Raw genomic sequence first — 17,428 nt, forward strand, 5'->3', positions numbered from 1 at the left:
AAGTAGGAAAACAAAAACAAAAGAAACACCCCGCAAGAGGACAATGTGCCGAGGCAGAACAGAGCCGGCCGCTATGAGAGGTGACAAGTAGCTGCACAGTGCCCTGCGCCCCAACCAGTGACGAAACTATCCCCAACCTAGAGCCAAACAACGGTGCATGAGACACCACAGCTGACTCCAAGGGCAGTCAATCATTAAGCAGCAAACGACCTTGCGGAGGTAGTTCCCAAGATGACTTGTGGAAGTTGGTCCCAGGCCCCAAGTGCAGTACTTACAGGACACTTAGGGAAGAGGACCCTAGGCACATGCTGCCCGAGTACTTGTGAAATTGTTCCTAGCTCGCTCACCACCTAGAAGACAGGACCACACCACAAGGCACAGAACTGGAAAACACAAGGGCCAGAGGTGCACATCCTTGCCAGTTAACATCAGCCACAGAACTGTGGTGTGGATAGCCAGCACGGGGGTTTGGAGCTCACCCTTCCCCCCTCCCGGGGAGGGGGGATTGTGCAGACAGCGGAGCAGTGACGTGGTGACATCATGCTTATTTGTTCATTTTTATTTGGGGAGTTCTGTCCACTACTTCGTCTCTCAGTAGCAATATATTAACCAGAATCGGGGTTTTTTTTTGGGGTGCTTATCTTTCTGGGTGCCTGACTTGGTCAGTGGCAGACATAGAATGCTTCCAACCAAATGGGGGTTTCTATAGGCCATTGCTCCTCATGCCTCTCTGAAGGGGCCAGGTTCTGGCTCCTGGTCCCCAGTAGGCCTAGAGCTCCATGAACACTGACTGATGCCAGGGTTGAATACATTCATATCAGCCAGGTTAGCTCTGGGAAACTGAAGGGGCTCCCCCCCCCCCCCCCCCCCCCCCCGCCAGAAATGTCAAAATATATATGTACCTGCTATTATTTAGTGATGATAGTATAACAGAAGACCCCCGACTGATAAAAATGACCAGGATTCTGATAATAGCAGGATTGTGGTGATAATTAGCGCTGTGAGTAAAATGGTGGGAGAAGTAATCTTGGTGAGGGAGGGAGGGAGGTAGCTATCTGTTGATTTTGTTTGGCCATCTTTTACTGTTTGAACTCACCAGAGCCGGTCGGCCGAGCGGACAGCACACTGGACTTGTGATCCTGTGGTCCCAGGTTCGATCCCGGGCGCCGGCGAGAAACAATGGGCAGAGTTCCTTTCACCCTATGCCCCTGTTACCTAGCAGTAAAACAGGTACCTGGGTGTTAGTCAGCTGTCACGGGCTGCTTCCTGGGGGTGGAGGCCTGGTCGAGGACCGGGCCGCGGGGACACTAAAGCCCAGAAATCATCTCAAGATAACCTCAAGATAACCACTATACCAGCTTAGTGGTTCTCTATGGAGAACACAAATGTAGATGTGTATACATAACCTGTATATTAGTGTAATAAATGCAAAAGGATAAGTTGGGAGGAGCCATTTTGGTGAAGGAGGTGACATCATCTGCATGACTTGTCATGCTGTGTAGTGTGGCCACTATGCTCTTTGGGCACCATACAAATTTATTGTAGGTATGGTGGATAAAACATGTAGATACTGTACTTATATATAATGTGTGTATATGGTGTAATAACACCGAAAACAGCATTGTTAGAGGTGGAATGTTAGTGCGTCTGGTCTTGAACGAGTGAGGGAGGGAGGGAGGGAGCGTCAGCTGACTCTGTGGTGACCTCTGTTATTGTCTGAACACACCATACCAGCTTAGTTTTAGTTGTACAGTTATGGTGAATAAAACATGTAGATACTTGTATATAATGCATGTGTATATAGCATAAAAGCAACACAAACAGTATAGTGGGAGGAGGACTATTGGGGAGTGAGAGAGGGAGCATCAGCTGACTGTGGCGACCTCAACTATTGTCTCAACTCACCATACCAGTTTAGTTGTACGGTTGGTTCACACATTTTATAATTTAAATATATCACACTACACACTATTGAATAATATTACTGGAAAAAAAAACGAGAAAAATCAGACATTGAAATAATTAGGTAATACATGTAATATCTTTGTGGTAACTCCCGCATGACAGCTCGGGCAGAGCAGACCGCCACCGACGCTTGCCTCTGTCAACGCCTCAATTTTGCCAGACTTTCTCACCCTATTGGGGGCCAAAATATGTCACCTACGATTTTTGTATTATTTTTCCCGTGATCAGGGGAACACAAATGAACACCTTTATTAGACAATTTTTTTTTTGTATTTCTTGCACCTGGCATTGTTGAAGGGGTTATTAATAACAGAGCAGCATAAGGGTTAATCTTAATTTTTCCCGGAATACCTGGTACCTGGTTGATACGACTCATACGACACTCCAAATCGAATAACAACCAGGGACCCATTCACTGATGGGTGAACAGAGGCAACAGTTAAGGATTGACACCCAGTAAATCCTCCCTGGCCAGATATGAAACCAGGCCAAAGTGTTTGCGAAATGCCAGGCAAGTGTGTACCACTTCGTCACGGGGACCGCCAGATTCTGTCAGCGACCACCAGATACTGGCAGGGGGCCGCCAGATACTGGCAGGGGGCCGCCAGATACTGGCAGGGGGCCGCCAGATACTGACAGGGACTGCCAGATACTGGCAGGGACTGCCAGACTATTACAGTGGTAGTAGTCTTCAGAGTAGTTAACAAATAGAATGCATTAGGAAGTGATCTATCTGTTGGTGGCAGATTCCATACACAGTTTCAAATGTAGGTACGATAGAACCCAATAGGCTCAGAAATCTGAAAGCCAGATGATTGACAGTTGAGGTGGGACCAAAGAGCCAAAGCTCAACCCCCTGCAAGCACAACTAGGCGAGTTGTGCTTGCAACCACAATCCATACTAGCTAAATAACCCCATAATGGTATAAATGTAATCATACTTAGGTCCATTTATTTCCGACATGACAGTGGTTTCTCCAAATTCCTTTCTCAGAATGTCTTCAAGCGGTTTTTCATCATAAGGTCGACGACCAACAAATACCAAGTCTTTCATCCGAAAATAGAGACCTTGAGTATATCGTACACTTTTACCTAGTGGAGAAAGAAAGGGACTTTAGTTCAATATAAAAGATAATCTTTATCCACTGAAATATGATTAAAAGAGACTACTCATTGAAAATGTAATCAGGAAACACATTCATGTCAGGCATATATATACAGTGATACCTTCGTTTACGATTGTAATCTGTTACCAGACCAAAGTCGTCCCAGAGTCGTCAACCAAAACAAATTTTCCCATATGAAATAATGTAAATTGAATTAATCCGTTCCACACCCCCTAAAAATATTAACTTAAAAATACATTTTCTACAGAATACTACTACTCATATTTTTCATACACAAAACAATCAGGCATAAATATAAACCCATAAATAAAATAAGTGAACATTTAACTGCATTTTACCTTCATTTAGGACTTAATGAAGGGATGATCAGTCTTGGTGTATGTGGAGGGTGAGGAGGAGGGGAAGGGGGTTAGACCATTCCCTGCTTGCCTTATACACTTCCGTATCTGCATCGCTGGTTCAGATTTTCCTTTCAAACATTTCACTGCCTTTGTTATGTAATTACCTAAGCATAATTACCTAAGTGTAGTTACAGGATGAGAGCTATGCTTGTGGTGTCCCGTCTTCCCAGTACTTTGTCATATAACGCTTTGAAATTACTGACGGTTTTGGCCTCCACCACCTTCTCACTTAACTTGTTCCAACCGTCTACCACTCTGTTTACAAAAGTGAATTTTCTTACATTTCTCCTGCAGCTTTGTTTCGTTAGTTTAAATCTATGATCTCTTGTTCTTGAAGTTCCAGGTCTCAGGAATTCTTCCCTATCAATTTTATTGATTCCTGTTACTATTTTGTACATAGTGATCATATCACCTCTTTTTCTTCTATCTTCTAGTTTTTGCATATTTAATGCCTCTAACCTCTCCTCGTAGCTCTTGTCCTTCAGTTCTGGGAGCCACTTAGTAGCCAAGTGTTGCGCCATATACTTATTTTGTTCAGGTCTTCTTGAAGGGCATGACAATCATCTAGGTTTCTTATCTTCCCTATTATTTTAACATTATCAGCAAACATGTTCATATAATTCTGTATTCCAACTGGTAGATCGTTTATGTAGACAATGAACATTTTCGGTGCAAGAACTGAACCAATATTTTGACACTTACACTTGTCAATGATACAGGTCTATAATTAAGGGGGCCACTTTTGTAGAGTGGAACTATGTTAGCCTTTTTCCACACATCAGCTACAACTCCTGTAAACAGGGATGCCTGAAAAATCATTTGAAGTGGAATGCTGAGCTCAGGTGCACATTCTTTCAGAACCCATGGTGAAACTCCATCTGGACCATCTGCTCTGTTTTTACTTAGCTGCTTGAGCATTTTTTCCACTTCGTCTCTAGACACCTCCATGTGCTCTTGTTCTCTGGAATTCTTATTGTGTCTGGTTCCCTGAAGATTTCATTTTGTACAAACACACTTTGAAACTTTTGTACAAACACACTTTGGAGCTTGGAACTTGTGGGATAGCACACTAACAAGAAGCCAACAGGGCTCCGCACAGAAAGTACTATATTAACAGAAGGATGGGTCGGTATTTTAATTATTTTAATATCCATATAAACATACAAATTGATCACTAACCCATTGCTAGTGCTAGAGCGAGGATGCCACCAGTACTTGTTCCAACAATCCAATCAAAGAGTTGGAGAACTGGTCGTCCAGCTGCTTCTTCCAGAGCAATTAAAAGCTGAATCAAGACGAGACCTTTGATACCTCCACCATCGAGACACAATATGCGTCCACCTTCCTTAGTGGAGTTGACCAAGCCAGAAAACCTGTTACAGAAGAAGACTGTAAGTGGATAGTTGAAAGTTAACATTTTAACGTTTTGGTGGTATAAAATATGATCAAGATGAATTTCACTTGCAATAATATATATATTCAGTGTATATATAAGAGGTACTTATCTACCTTTTAATCTGGTACTGTTTACTTTCTTTACATTATCACTCTTAAACCATTATGTTATACAATGTTGTACAATCAAAGCCTTTATTGACATCAGCTTAAAGTTTATCAATGCCCAACCAAAGCAATTGTCTTGCTGATTTTTGTATCAGCTACAAAAGATGATACAAAGCTGTGACTAGTATTTTTGTCTATATCTGACATGCGAATGAGAAAAAACAATGATGCAAGGATTGTGCCCTGGGCCATAAGAGCATTTCACTGCTTTGACTTACTTTTATTTAGTTAACTGGTCTCCTTTGCATTCTGTCTGACAGAAAATTTAAAATCTAATACCCCACTTTACCTGTTATTCCCATTAATCTCACTTTATGGGCTATCACCCCATGACTCTTGGCTTATCATATGCCTTTGCAAACTCCGTGTATACAACATCTGCATTTAATTTTTCTTCTAATGCTTCTATGATTTTGTCATTGTAGTTAAGTAACTGAGAAAGACAGGATCTTCCTGCTCTAAGTCCTGGGTTGTGAAGTTCATTGTATTCCATAAAACTGGAGATTTGCTTCCTAATTGCTGTTTATAAAACTTTCAATGTGTGATGTAAGAGTAACTGCTCTATAGTTTTTAGCCAAAGTTTTACTACCGATTTCAAACCTTTTGATATCTCTCTGTATTCGAGCTATCTCTATATTACACCGAGCACTCGGGCTACAGTTACGTGATATTTCTTTGTGAATACTGAATTCCAGGGGCCAGATTCACGAAGCAGTTATGCAACACTTACGAACCTGTACATCTTTTTTCAATATTTGGCGGCTTTGTTTACAATTATTAAACAGTTAACCCCTTAACTGCGTTGCCTCCAAATGTGACACCCCCGCAGTGCGCAGGAAATAAATTCTCAGGAAAAAATTCTTTTTTCTTTTTAAAGTGTCAAAAACCCTTCCCTCAGTATGGGTATGTAAAAAAAAAGTCGAAATTGTACTTACTTTGGCTGCTATGGGGTCCGGAAGTTGGGGCGTGACGTCATCATTCCCCGCGCGCCCGTGCCGTAAGCTCTCGGGGGCGGTGGGGCGCTCGGGGCGGGGCGCGCGAGTTGCCGCGAATATATTTTTGTTCATTTTTTGCGCACCTTTCCAAATACATTTTCATTGTTTTTATGTGCCAATCCAATGTATAATGAACACGTACATTATAATATCGCAGTACAACATCTGTACTGTCCGAAGACACTGTGTTACATGCATGAAACTTGTGTACACATATGCAGCACATATTTACTATGTATCATGCTAATTTGTGTATATATACAATCTATTTACACACTATACACTGTCACACACTATATACATTCACCATCAACACATTCAGAACACCGCGTAGCAGCTGCTTCATATGGGCCAATAGCAGCTGCCTCGTATGGGCCAATGTCAGCTGCCTCGTATGGGCCAATAGCAGCTGCCCCGTATGAGCCAATAGCAGCTGCCTCGTATGGGCCAATAGCAGCTGCCCCGTATGGGCCAATAACAGCTGCCTCGTATGGGCCAATAGCAGCTGCCGCATATGGGCCAATAGCAGCTGCCTCGTATAGGCCAATAGCAGCTGCCTCGTATGGGCCAAGAGGAGCTGCCTCGTATGGGCCAATATCAGCTGCCTTGTATGGGCCAAGAGGAGCTGCCTTGTATGGGCCAAGAGGAGCTGCCTTGTATGGGCCAATATCAGCTCCCTCGTATGGGCCAATAGCAGCTGCCCCGTATGGGCCAATAGCAGCTGCCCCGTATGGGCCAATAGCAGCTACCCCGTATGGGCCAATAGCTGCCTCGTATGGGCCAATAGCAGCTGCCTCGTATGGGCCAATAGGAGCATTTGGCCATGAACACATTCAGAACACCTCGAGTGAGAGCAGCCACACCTAGCCAGTCTCCCTCACTCCAACATCTTACTCGCCAACATTGCTCCTCCCACCATATTGTTATAGTTCTTATTACACATGTTCTATATACCTATCTACATGTTTTATTTACCAGAACTATGCAAGTAAGCCGGTATTGTGTCCAAACAGTACAGTGGCCACCATACACTGCATGAAAAATCACACAGCAGACGACGCCACGATTACGTCACCTCCCTCACCAAAATAGCTCCTCTCAACATTCTCCTGTTGCTGTTCTTACACTATATACACACACACTATATATACCCATGTACATATGTGTTGCCCATAGCGAACCACTAACCTAGTATGGTGAGCAAAACAAGAGTGGCAGCCACACACACACAATGAGGCTACCTCAATTCTCGCCCTCCCTCCCTCATCAAAATTCCTTCTTCCACAATACTACGCACAACGCTAATTATAACCACAATCCTGGTCACTAATTCCTGTAAATGAATAATTGACCACACGTTTATTTTGAAAAGGAACCTAAGAAATCATTTGAAGATTCCTAGATGAACGAAATAATGCTGTGGTGCTGTGGCTAGCGCTGTGAACATAGTGAACAGCATTGAATCACTGATATTTGAACATTGTACCCAGTCATTATCACACTCAGGCTCTAATATAACACTATCATAGCTAAATAATACAAGTTATATATATATTTTGACATTATTAGGCGATGCTGTGGTCACATGCTGAACAGCAGTGCTGTGCGCTCATGCTGCGAGCGCCAGCCTTGGTTGCTCACACACTACTGAGGCTCCCACACCCGGGAATGTGGACCACGATTTTTTTTAAAGATGGCGTCTGTTTACAAGAGCCCTGAGGAAGCTGATGTGAACCCCATGTAGCCGCGGGAGTTTTGAATGGAACGTGAAAAATACAAATACCCGGAGGCGCGTTGCGCAAACCAGACGTGAGCCTGCAGGCGCGTTGCGCAGTTTAAGGGTTAATGAGCTCCGAAGCACCAGGAGGCTGTTTATAACAATAACAACAGATGATTGAGAAGTTTTCATCCTTGTAAACTGTTTAATAAATGTAACCAAAGCCGTCAAAGATTGAGGAAAGATGTACACCTTCTTAAGAACTTTGATAACTGCTTCATGAATCTGGCCTATGGACCCGGGGTTTTATGTCAATTTCTCTTCCAAATCTACTACACTTGTGTTAGTATCAGTTATATTAGCAGGGGTTTGAACATCATTCATAAAGAAGCTGTCCAGATCTTTAACTTTCATGTTTTTTTATTGGGTTACTAAACATAGCCTCATACTGGTCTTTTAGGATTTCATTATTTCTTTGTCATCCTCTGTGTATGAACCTTCAATTGTAAGTATACGTCCAATACTGGTGAAGGCATTCTATTTTGATTTTTCATATGTGCAAAAATATTTAGTATTTTTTCCATTAGAATAAAAATTTTCCATAAAATCAACACAAGGTAAATCTTGCATTACTTAACATTCCAATTTCATTTCTTCCTATTGGCATGACTGCTTCTGCATCTGCTCTATTTCTTTGATTTCCCTGCTTAGATTTCCTTTTCTTTGTTGAAACAAGTTATGTTTGCTTATGCATTTACATTACTTTTTTCCCTTTGCAATGTTTTTTTTCCATTCTCTTTCTATGGTGGTCCTCTTTCTGACCCTCCACAAAGGCACATGCTTCAAGCAGATTTTGTACACTTCGGCAGTTTTTCTATTCCTTGTGTGGGAGTTTTGTTACTTAACATTGTTTCACATTGACTGTACGCAAGATTTATATTCATTTGTTCCTAGTCAATCAACTTTTTGTTAAAATTGAATTGATTAAACAACACTTCTCACTTGTTAATTCTGTTGGATCTATTATGAGTACTGATGCTAGTTTGAACTTCAATGAGTTTGTGGTCTGAGTATGTAGTATCTGATATTGTAATGTCCCTGATTATCTCTTTACTGTTTGTAAATACTGTATCAGATCGAGTGTGTTTTCATTCCTAGATGGCTCTGTTACTTCTTGGTTGAGCAAAAATATCACAGAAAATTTAAACTCTAATGCCCCACTTTAAGCCCCACTTTCATTACTCAATAGTTCTCCAACTTCTGGTTGGTTGATTTCTTGTTTATGTTATTGTTTGCTATTTTCCATCTTAAACTGGGTAGATTGGAGTTCCTAAGACAGATAATATCTGGTACTCAGTTTGCTACATTATTAAGGCAATTCTCTATTTTGTATATCCACTCTGTGAATTCCTCATCTGCTGCATCTGCTGGTTTGTATATTATAATAATAATTAGGTTTATATAATTAATAATAACAATAATAATTAATAATTACGGGGCCTGACAGCTGGGTGGACAGCGCTTCGGATTCGTAGTCCCGAGGTTCCGGGTTCGATCCCCAGTGGAGGCGGAAACAAATGGGCAAAACGTTTCTTTCACCCTGATGCTTCTGTTCACCTAGCAGTAAATAGGTACCTGGTAGTTAGACAGCTTCTACGGGCTGCTTCCTAGGGGTGTGTAACAAAAAGGAGGCCTGGTCAAGAACCGGGCCGCGGGGACGTAGAGCCCGAAATCATCGCAAGGTAACCGCAAGGTAAGGTTTATAGTTTTTTACTTTGATTCCAAGTACCTCTACCACCAAGTACCTCTGTAGAGTTTAAGAACCCTGTGCATACACTGCCCCCCCCCCCCCTGCTTCCTACAATAACATCTACATGGATTTCAAAACAAAGCAGATCTCCATACAGGGAACAACTTTGATGCATCACAATCTGTTTTTATATCAACACCAGTGGTTGGCACCACTGTAAAGTTCATCATGTCATTCAAAATCTCATAATATATTTTTCTATATTATGCAGCCAATTCTGGAATCAACGCTTGTAATTAAGTTCCGTGTCGACTATGATCTGGATCATTTGGTTAATTTCTTTGTACAGCCAACAAAAATTTTTCAAACTCAACATTCGCATCTTTGATCACTGCATCTTCTTGTCTGTGTTAGTCACAGTAAGTGTTCCCCATGGATGAGATATTTCCATCCAGAGGGTAAACAAAATAACAAAATTAAAGACAACTAATCACATACTGCAAAACCAGTATAAAATCTTACCCTAAAGTAACCTCTCCCTGCATTCCATTTATGGTTTTCTCAAACATGGCAGCATCTAAAAATTCATCATAGTTTATACGACTGCGAGAAAACTGGTTAAATTCATTGGGGACACCATCAAAAGATCCTGTAGGAGTGCAGCCTTCGGTGCAGTCTGAGAAGAGTTGCTGACAACGAGGAGCACCAACAGCATGAAGGATGTATAACATTATATTCTTCTCTTTATATGAACTGGAGGCAACAACATGTCGAACCAGTAACCCCTAAGAAAAGCAAACATTACTTGTTAATTCATTTAATACACACTGTACTGGTACTTATAACTATACAGTACTTCAATAAACTGTAACAATGTTGTTTAAATTTACGTGAACTAAAATAATAACCAGCAACACGTATTGATTGTAATTTATTGCCAATTTCTGGCTGAGCTCTGGTGGCTCTCTGAAGCTATACATTGAGATGGTTCCCATCTACTAGGATGCTCCAGCTGCAGAGTTCTATAGGCCTACCGGGTATCAACGCCAGAACCTAGCCCCACTCGCCCAGGTTCCCAGGCACAGGGAACAGTGACATTTTGCCACCATTACCAGGGAAGGCATCCAGAAAGTCTGAATGTAAAAATAAACCACTGCTCGATTCAAGTGAGATTGAAGCCTCGAAATCAACCTAATAAACTCTCCCAACCATGTAAATAAATGATCAAATTCTCTCAAAACGAACACAGGCTCGTTTGCTCCACCTCCCCCACTCGATTGAGGGGAGGGGGGTAATGGCTCACCCACCTGCTAGGATCTGAGCTGTCAGTTCTAGAGCAGATGAAAACACCCACTCGCCAACCTAGGAGGGAGGGAGAGGATCAGGGCTCACCCAGAAATTGGCGTTTCATTACGTTGGTAATGAAAGGACCCTGTTTTCTGGGGGAAGTCTTTTGTGGCTTTCTGAAGCTAACTACCAATGGAGAAGGAAGAGCACATGGAAACTTCCCATGGAGGAGGTGTACATTCTGGCACCAAAGGTGTCCGAACAAAGATGATACCCCCAGACAAGACATGACCCAATGCCACCACTGAGGCCCTGGGAACATTTACCAAATACCAGGCTGCCAAAACCCTATTAGACCTCCAAAACCCTGCTAGACCTCCAAAACCCTGCTAGACCTCCAAAACCCTCCAAAACCCTAGCTGGTTTATATATAGTAGTTTATAATATTGGCCCAGGACATATTCGCAAACACAGCCGAAAGAGTGGCATACTTCCTTATGTCACGGACACGAGAGTAGAACGCAGGCAGGGTAGACTTAAGACTACGGAAACCTGGAAAATACGAGCCATGGAACAGGAGACAAAGGAAACAGAATCAACCCACAAAGGTAGCGGCATAGAGCTGCCACCGGACACATTGCATGATACACCCCTGGCCGAGCTAACCAATCATTAATGACCAAAGGACCCTTCTGGAACCCCTCAAGTGCTAATAAACCAGCATCAGAAAAATCCAACTATCACATTCTTCAGCAGAAAAGAAGGAGCCGGCAGCAAATGAACAAAACACCCACCCGGTCCAAAGGAACAGAAGCCTTGCCTCCACAGGACAACATGAAGCTTCACTACTTTACAACCTGAGGCAAGAGAAACTAAAAGCAGTGCCTTAAGAGATCAAAGAAAACATTGTAAAAGAAGACGAAAGAAAAGTGAGAACACAGACCAAAGACCAACCAGGCTCAAGCAGTGCATGAGCAGGCCAGAGGTAAAGCAAATCATAAGAAAGCCTGCAAAACAATGCCGAGGTTGTATCAACACCAAGTGCAAGATGCAGTGGCTGTGCCAGTGCTGCACAATATGAGTACAATGATCAGGAAAAAGCCAAGAAAGGAGAGCCCCACAAGCTCAGAACCCGAAGGACAACAACAAAAAGGAATGAAGTGACAAAAGGAATGCCATGAAACTTCACAGTTGCCAAGAAGAACCCAGGTGAAACAACATAAAAACCAGCATTGAATGTAATGAAACGCCATTTTCTGGGCGAGTACCAGAGGCTCCCTAAAGGTCACTGGGATATGTATGTATTAGACCATGGCATCAGTCAGTTCAATTGGAGTTCTTACCTACCAGGAACCACGAGCCAGAACCTGGCCCCCCTCAGAAAGGCACAAGGAGCAATTGCCTATAGAAACCCCCACGTGGTTGAAAGAATTCTATGTCTGCCATGGACCGGGTTAGGCATCCAGAAAGGTAGGTGTCCCAAAACAGAACTCAACTGGTTAAACATTGCTACCGAAAGTTGAACTTCAAGTGGGACACCACCAACGAAGCCACCTGATCACCATACAAGTGGTAATAAATCTGCATCAGAAAAACCCGACGCGAAGATCAGAGAAGAAGATCGAACCAGCCACGCACCGGACCGGACCAATCTCCTGAAAGAGACGGAGCCGGGGAAAAGTCCTCGGGTTCAGACACCGAGCAAGCAGCACCTGAAACCAAAGATGGGCTGGCCACCAAAGGAGCCAGCAGGACTACTCTCCACTGGTAAGTCTACAAACAAGCCAGAACCCGAAGCAACAGCTGGACCGGGGAAAAAAGGTATAGGTAATCCCACCTCGACTATTCCTGCCGAAAGATATCGACCCTGACAGCCTCGCAGTCGGAGAAGGGCGCCACACTTCGACCACACTGATGCGAAGAGGTCCACCACCAGGCGCCTGTACATCCGGCAGAGCCAACTGAATGAGTCGGCGTCGACTGTCCATTCCGTGGACAGGAGAATGAACCACGACATGCCGTCTGCCAGGATGTTAGACACCCCCTGGAGATCTCAGCAGACAAGTCACCCGAAGCGACAAGCCCCAAAGAGCCAAGGACTGCTTTGAACCTCTGCGGTTCAGACAATGAACCACTGGGGCTCAGACCGAATGGGGCCGGATCGTCAATCTGCGAGCAATACAAACCCTCCAAAGCGAAAGCCACACTGCCGTGAACTCTGGTAATGTGATACAAGCCCGACAGAAGGACAGATCCCACCAACCCTGGCTGGCCTGGTAAGCACTGGTCACAAACCCTCAGCCAAAAGATGACATGTTTGTGAACACATCAAGCGAGAGCTCGGGGAGGTGCCACGGCACTGAACCCCAACAAGCCCGAAGAGGAAGCTGGCGATGCAGCAGTCGATGCATGGCCCACAGAGGCTAAACCCAGCGATTGCAAGAGTGGCGGAAGTGATGTCCCCAAAGGAACCAGAACAGCTGTTGAAGGCAGACCCAACCCGGTGAGTAAACCAGCGAAGTTCAGACTCCAGCACAGCTGCTCGAGCAACTGACGAGTGACCCGGGAGCTCTCCAGAAACACCCGAAGGCGGGACTGCATCCACATTAACATAACCAGAGAGAGAGAGAGAGAGACAAGGAAGCGGTCCGAGAGTCCTACACAAGATCCAGCCAAGTCCAAACCTGAGAGGAAACCAGAGGAGACTTCCTACAGTTCACCAAGAACCCGAACCCGGCAAGTTGGGAAAGAACCAAACAACTGGCGAGCAGACACACGGACCGGCTGGGAGCCCACACCAGCCAGTCGTCGAGGTAAGCCAGAACCCAAATCCCTAGCAGAAGCAAGTGGGTCACCACGACTCAGGAAAGGTGTGTGAACACACAAGGTGCCAGATTCAAGCCAAATGGAAGGCAATGAAAAATGTAAGCTTGCTGCCCCGCAGCAAATCCTAGTCAGTCCCTGAGCCCCAGATGAATCAGGAAGTGCCAATACACGTCCCGGAGGTTCAGACACACCATCTAAGCACCCGGCTCCAGCAGAAGCCGGACCTGAGACTGGGACCTGAGACTGAGTAGTTATCTGAAAGGAGGAGCAATAAACTCAGGGGTTCAGATGGGACAAGTCCAGGATGAACCTCAGATCCGCACAGTCCTGTTTTGAGACTGGAAACGGGCGGGAAACCCACCTGAAAGACGTTGTTTCGACCACGCACCCACTCCAGGAAGACTCAATTGAGCGTAGGGAAAGAGGCCTGCCCCACCAGCCCTGAACTCCCCTGAAGGAGGAGGAGCCACCCAACGCCACCGCAGGCCGAAGGACATGACCCAAAATGCCTCAAATCGTGGGACCAGGCGTGAGCAAACAGCGCTTTTGCGGTTCTCCCCATCAATAGGGCGAACCGCAAAAGGGCCGACGCCCCTTACGAGAAACCAACCAACAAGAAGAGTGAGCACTGTGCCGACCAGATGCTGTTGGCTCATGAAACTGGCACCACTGGCCTTCCACGACTGAAGGAACCCCGAACCCTGGCACAACCTTTCCGAGTAGGTCCCCCACATCCACCCTGGACAACAAACAAATCATCATAGGCCGACAGCTAGACGAAGCTGCCTGCGGATACTGCACAACCGCAGACTCTGCAAACAGCAATGGGCAAAAAGGCGATGAAAACCTGCCCATGTGGATTCCAAAGAGGGAGTGAGCACAGCCTGCCAGCATGCGCGGCGAGAAGCAAAGAACAGAGACACCGCTTCCTTCAGAATTGCCGCAAACAACTTCAACAAGGCAGCTGACACTCGTGCCACCAAGGCAAGCGCACCAGACGCAGGCCTGTCACCCAGCGCCTACAAACCATCCTCAAGCCAGTCCGAAGACAACTCAAGAATGGAAAAGAAATGCAAGACCAAAGCCAAATGCCAATGGGCACGCAAATCCTCAGCTACCAGGGCTTTCCCGCCGAAAGGGTGGGAACTCGCACATGAAAATGCACCTGCCCAACATCCTTAGGAAGAGCAGGGACGAATATGCACACATTAAGGCACTCAAACTCACATCCCAGGTAAAACCGAACAACTGTAGATGTTTCCCGCCACTCAAGTATGCGGCACTGACAGAATGTATACCATGCACCCAACGAACCTCCTCAGTAAAACATCTAAATTGCTGGGATCGACTAAAGAGCCTAAATCTGTACTCCCTTGAGCGCAGGCGGGAGAGATACATAATAATTTACACGTGGAAAATAATTGAGGGGCTGGTCCCAAACCTGCACACAGAAATAACAATAATAATAAATAATAAGAAAAACCCTCCCCCCTGTAACAACAAACCCTGCACCAAGGGTACCAATACCGAAGCGGGGTCAAACGGGTTCCATAGGAAAAACCCACAAGGAAGGAAACCTCTGGAAGGACACCCCATGCATACCCAAAGGCAATTGAAAGCAAACTCTGGGGGAAACTGTACTCAAAACTCATATACAGAGGAGAGGGGTATGAAACCCCCTCTCCCTGCAACCACTAACCCTCCATAGAAGATGCTAAGAATCAAAAAGGGTCGAAGGGGATTCATGGCTCCAATTCTGACTCTTCCCATGCCCTCTAAACTGCAGTCAACTGTACCGGGGCAAAGCCATCATCCACAGCCACAGCCACAGAAAGACAGGCGGATTCCAGGACAGACGCTTCAAGAGAAGGGGCTCGGCTGGTAAGAAGGGCCAGAAGCCTTGGTGGGATCGAGCGCCCCAACTGCCTCTTTGCCTGATTCAAAAGAGCCACTCCTTGGAGCTGACCAAGCCATATCCCGAGCTAAAAACCTGCCCCAAATCCAAAACCCTCAGATGTTTTGGGGCTGGAAGCAGGGTGGGAAAAGGGAAGGGGGTAGGGAAGTACTAGAAGGAGAGCAAACCACACCAAACAGGGAAGGAAGAGGTGCAGCTACCACACTGATTAAGTGCCATACTAGTAGTATGGCACTTAATCAGTGTGATAGCTTTAGGGAGTCATCAGGGCTTCCCTCAGAAACTGCTCATCAAGTAACCACTAAAAAATTAATAAAAAGTAAATAGCACCCACAGGACAAAAACCAAAGGATGCCTGGTACTTCTCTGAGAAAAGAAGCAGGGCTCACTATGCTGAGGAGACTCTGAAAGAACTAATCGGTTGAACAAACGACAATTATTGACCAGGAGCCACCTGGAGCTGGAGCCTGGATGTCACTTGTTGGAGGGCATTTGCACTATGGAGTTCAAGCTAGTCTTGAGTTAACCATTTGTTATGAATGAATCGTTTGCAGAACCATTTGCCTGTTTCAGTGCTTTGTTTTCTGTAAACCTGGCAAATGTCTGTATTACTTCGCTTACTTTCTGGATGTTTTTCCCGTGTGGGTGGTTGTAACACTCCCAATTTCTCTGCTTCTCTATGAGAGGGGGGGGGGGGCAGGTTCTGCCTCTGGTTACCAGTAGACCAAACAGGACTCCTATGACTGTTGTGATGCAGCAGTGGGAAGCTAGCTCAGCGATATAGCTTCAAGAAACCACAAAGGTGATTCCAGCAGGAAAAAGGGTTAATGGATTAGATATCTAACCTTATTATTTGGAAGTGTAGCGTTGCCACCAAACACGAGCAAGGCCTGTAAGACTGCAGCAGAGCTCGCCATGTGCAGTGCCAGATCACCTGCATCATCACACACATTAACCTCAGCACCACAACTCAACAGGGTTAAAACACACGCCAGACGATTGTTTTGTACCTGTTAACAAAAGCAATTTGTTAGTATACCAGTTCTGTAATTTACATAGTACACATTTAATTAAAGAGAATACAAAGTGCCAACAGTGATACAAAACACTAAAATAGAGAAGACTGTGTAAACAGCATTGGCCTAAATTAATTTCAAAAGAAAGACAAGAGCTTGATCATCTCGCAAAGTTCACAATATCCATTTTGCTTTTCACTCTTAAAACAAGTTAACACTTCCGCTCGGTAAAGACTCAGCATTGAGTCGTCCATTTAATAGAGGGAAGTCCGGTAACGATGCAGCATTGCGTCGTCGGTGCGGCAACAGTGTGGTAAAGTAGCGGTGTCTTCGAGAAGGTCTTGCTGCGGTTTTGGACATTATATGCAGATACTCCTGTAGGGAATTTCATTGCGAACACATTGATACCAAAATGAAAGACCTAGGACCAGAATTGAGGTAACAAAGTTGAAAAGAGTATACCCATTTTATTGCTCTTTATTAGCGCTCACTGGGGTAACTCTGTCACTTTCTCTACTTGCTGTGAGTGGTACGCATGGCTTTTGGACTTTATAATTGCATATACTCCTGTTGGGAATTCTATTGCGAACACAATGATACCAAAATGAAAGACCTAGGATGTGAATTGAGATGTCCAAAGTGAAGACAGTGTACACATTTTATTGCTCTTGCATGCTCCCGGTGACACGCTTTCACATTCTCACTTTCTCGCAGGGCTTTTGGACTTTATATGCATTTAGTCCTGTAGAGAATTCTATTGTGAACACAATGATACCAAATTGAAAATCCTAGGACGAGAATTGAGGTAACAAAGTTCAAAAGAGTATACAATTTTCAGTATTACCGCGTTCTCTAATGTAATGAGT

At 44.6% G+C, this 17,428-nt stretch overlaps 1 protein-coding gene across 2 annotated transcripts in view; it reads right to left on the reverse strand.

Moving 5' to 3' along the window:
* iPLA2-VIA (calcium-independent phospholipase A2 VIA) overlaps positions 1-17,428 on the reverse strand; it is a 72,710-nt gene that overhangs the window by 22,920 nt on the left and 32,362 nt on the right. For both annotated transcript variants that reach the window (XM_045726131.2, XM_045726132.2), the window contains exons 8-11: positions 16,392-16,556; positions 10,041-10,303; positions 4,673-4,866; positions 2,907-3,057 (exon numbers count right to left, since the gene is read on the reverse strand). In XM_045726131.2, the coding sequence (XP_045582087.1) occupies positions 2,907-3,057; positions 4,673-4,866; positions 10,041-10,303; positions 16,392-16,556 (773 nt within the window). The remainder of the gene's footprint in view (positions 1-2,906; positions 3,058-4,672; positions 4,867-10,040; positions 10,304-16,391; positions 16,557-17,428) is intronic.

This window comes from Procambarus clarkii, chromosome 71, assembly GCF_040958095.1.
Source record: "Procambarus clarkii isolate CNS0578487 chromosome 71, FALCON_Pclarkii_2.0, whole genome shotgun sequence".
NCBI lineage: Eukaryota > Metazoa > Arthropoda > Malacostraca > Decapoda > Cambaridae > Procambarus > Procambarus clarkii.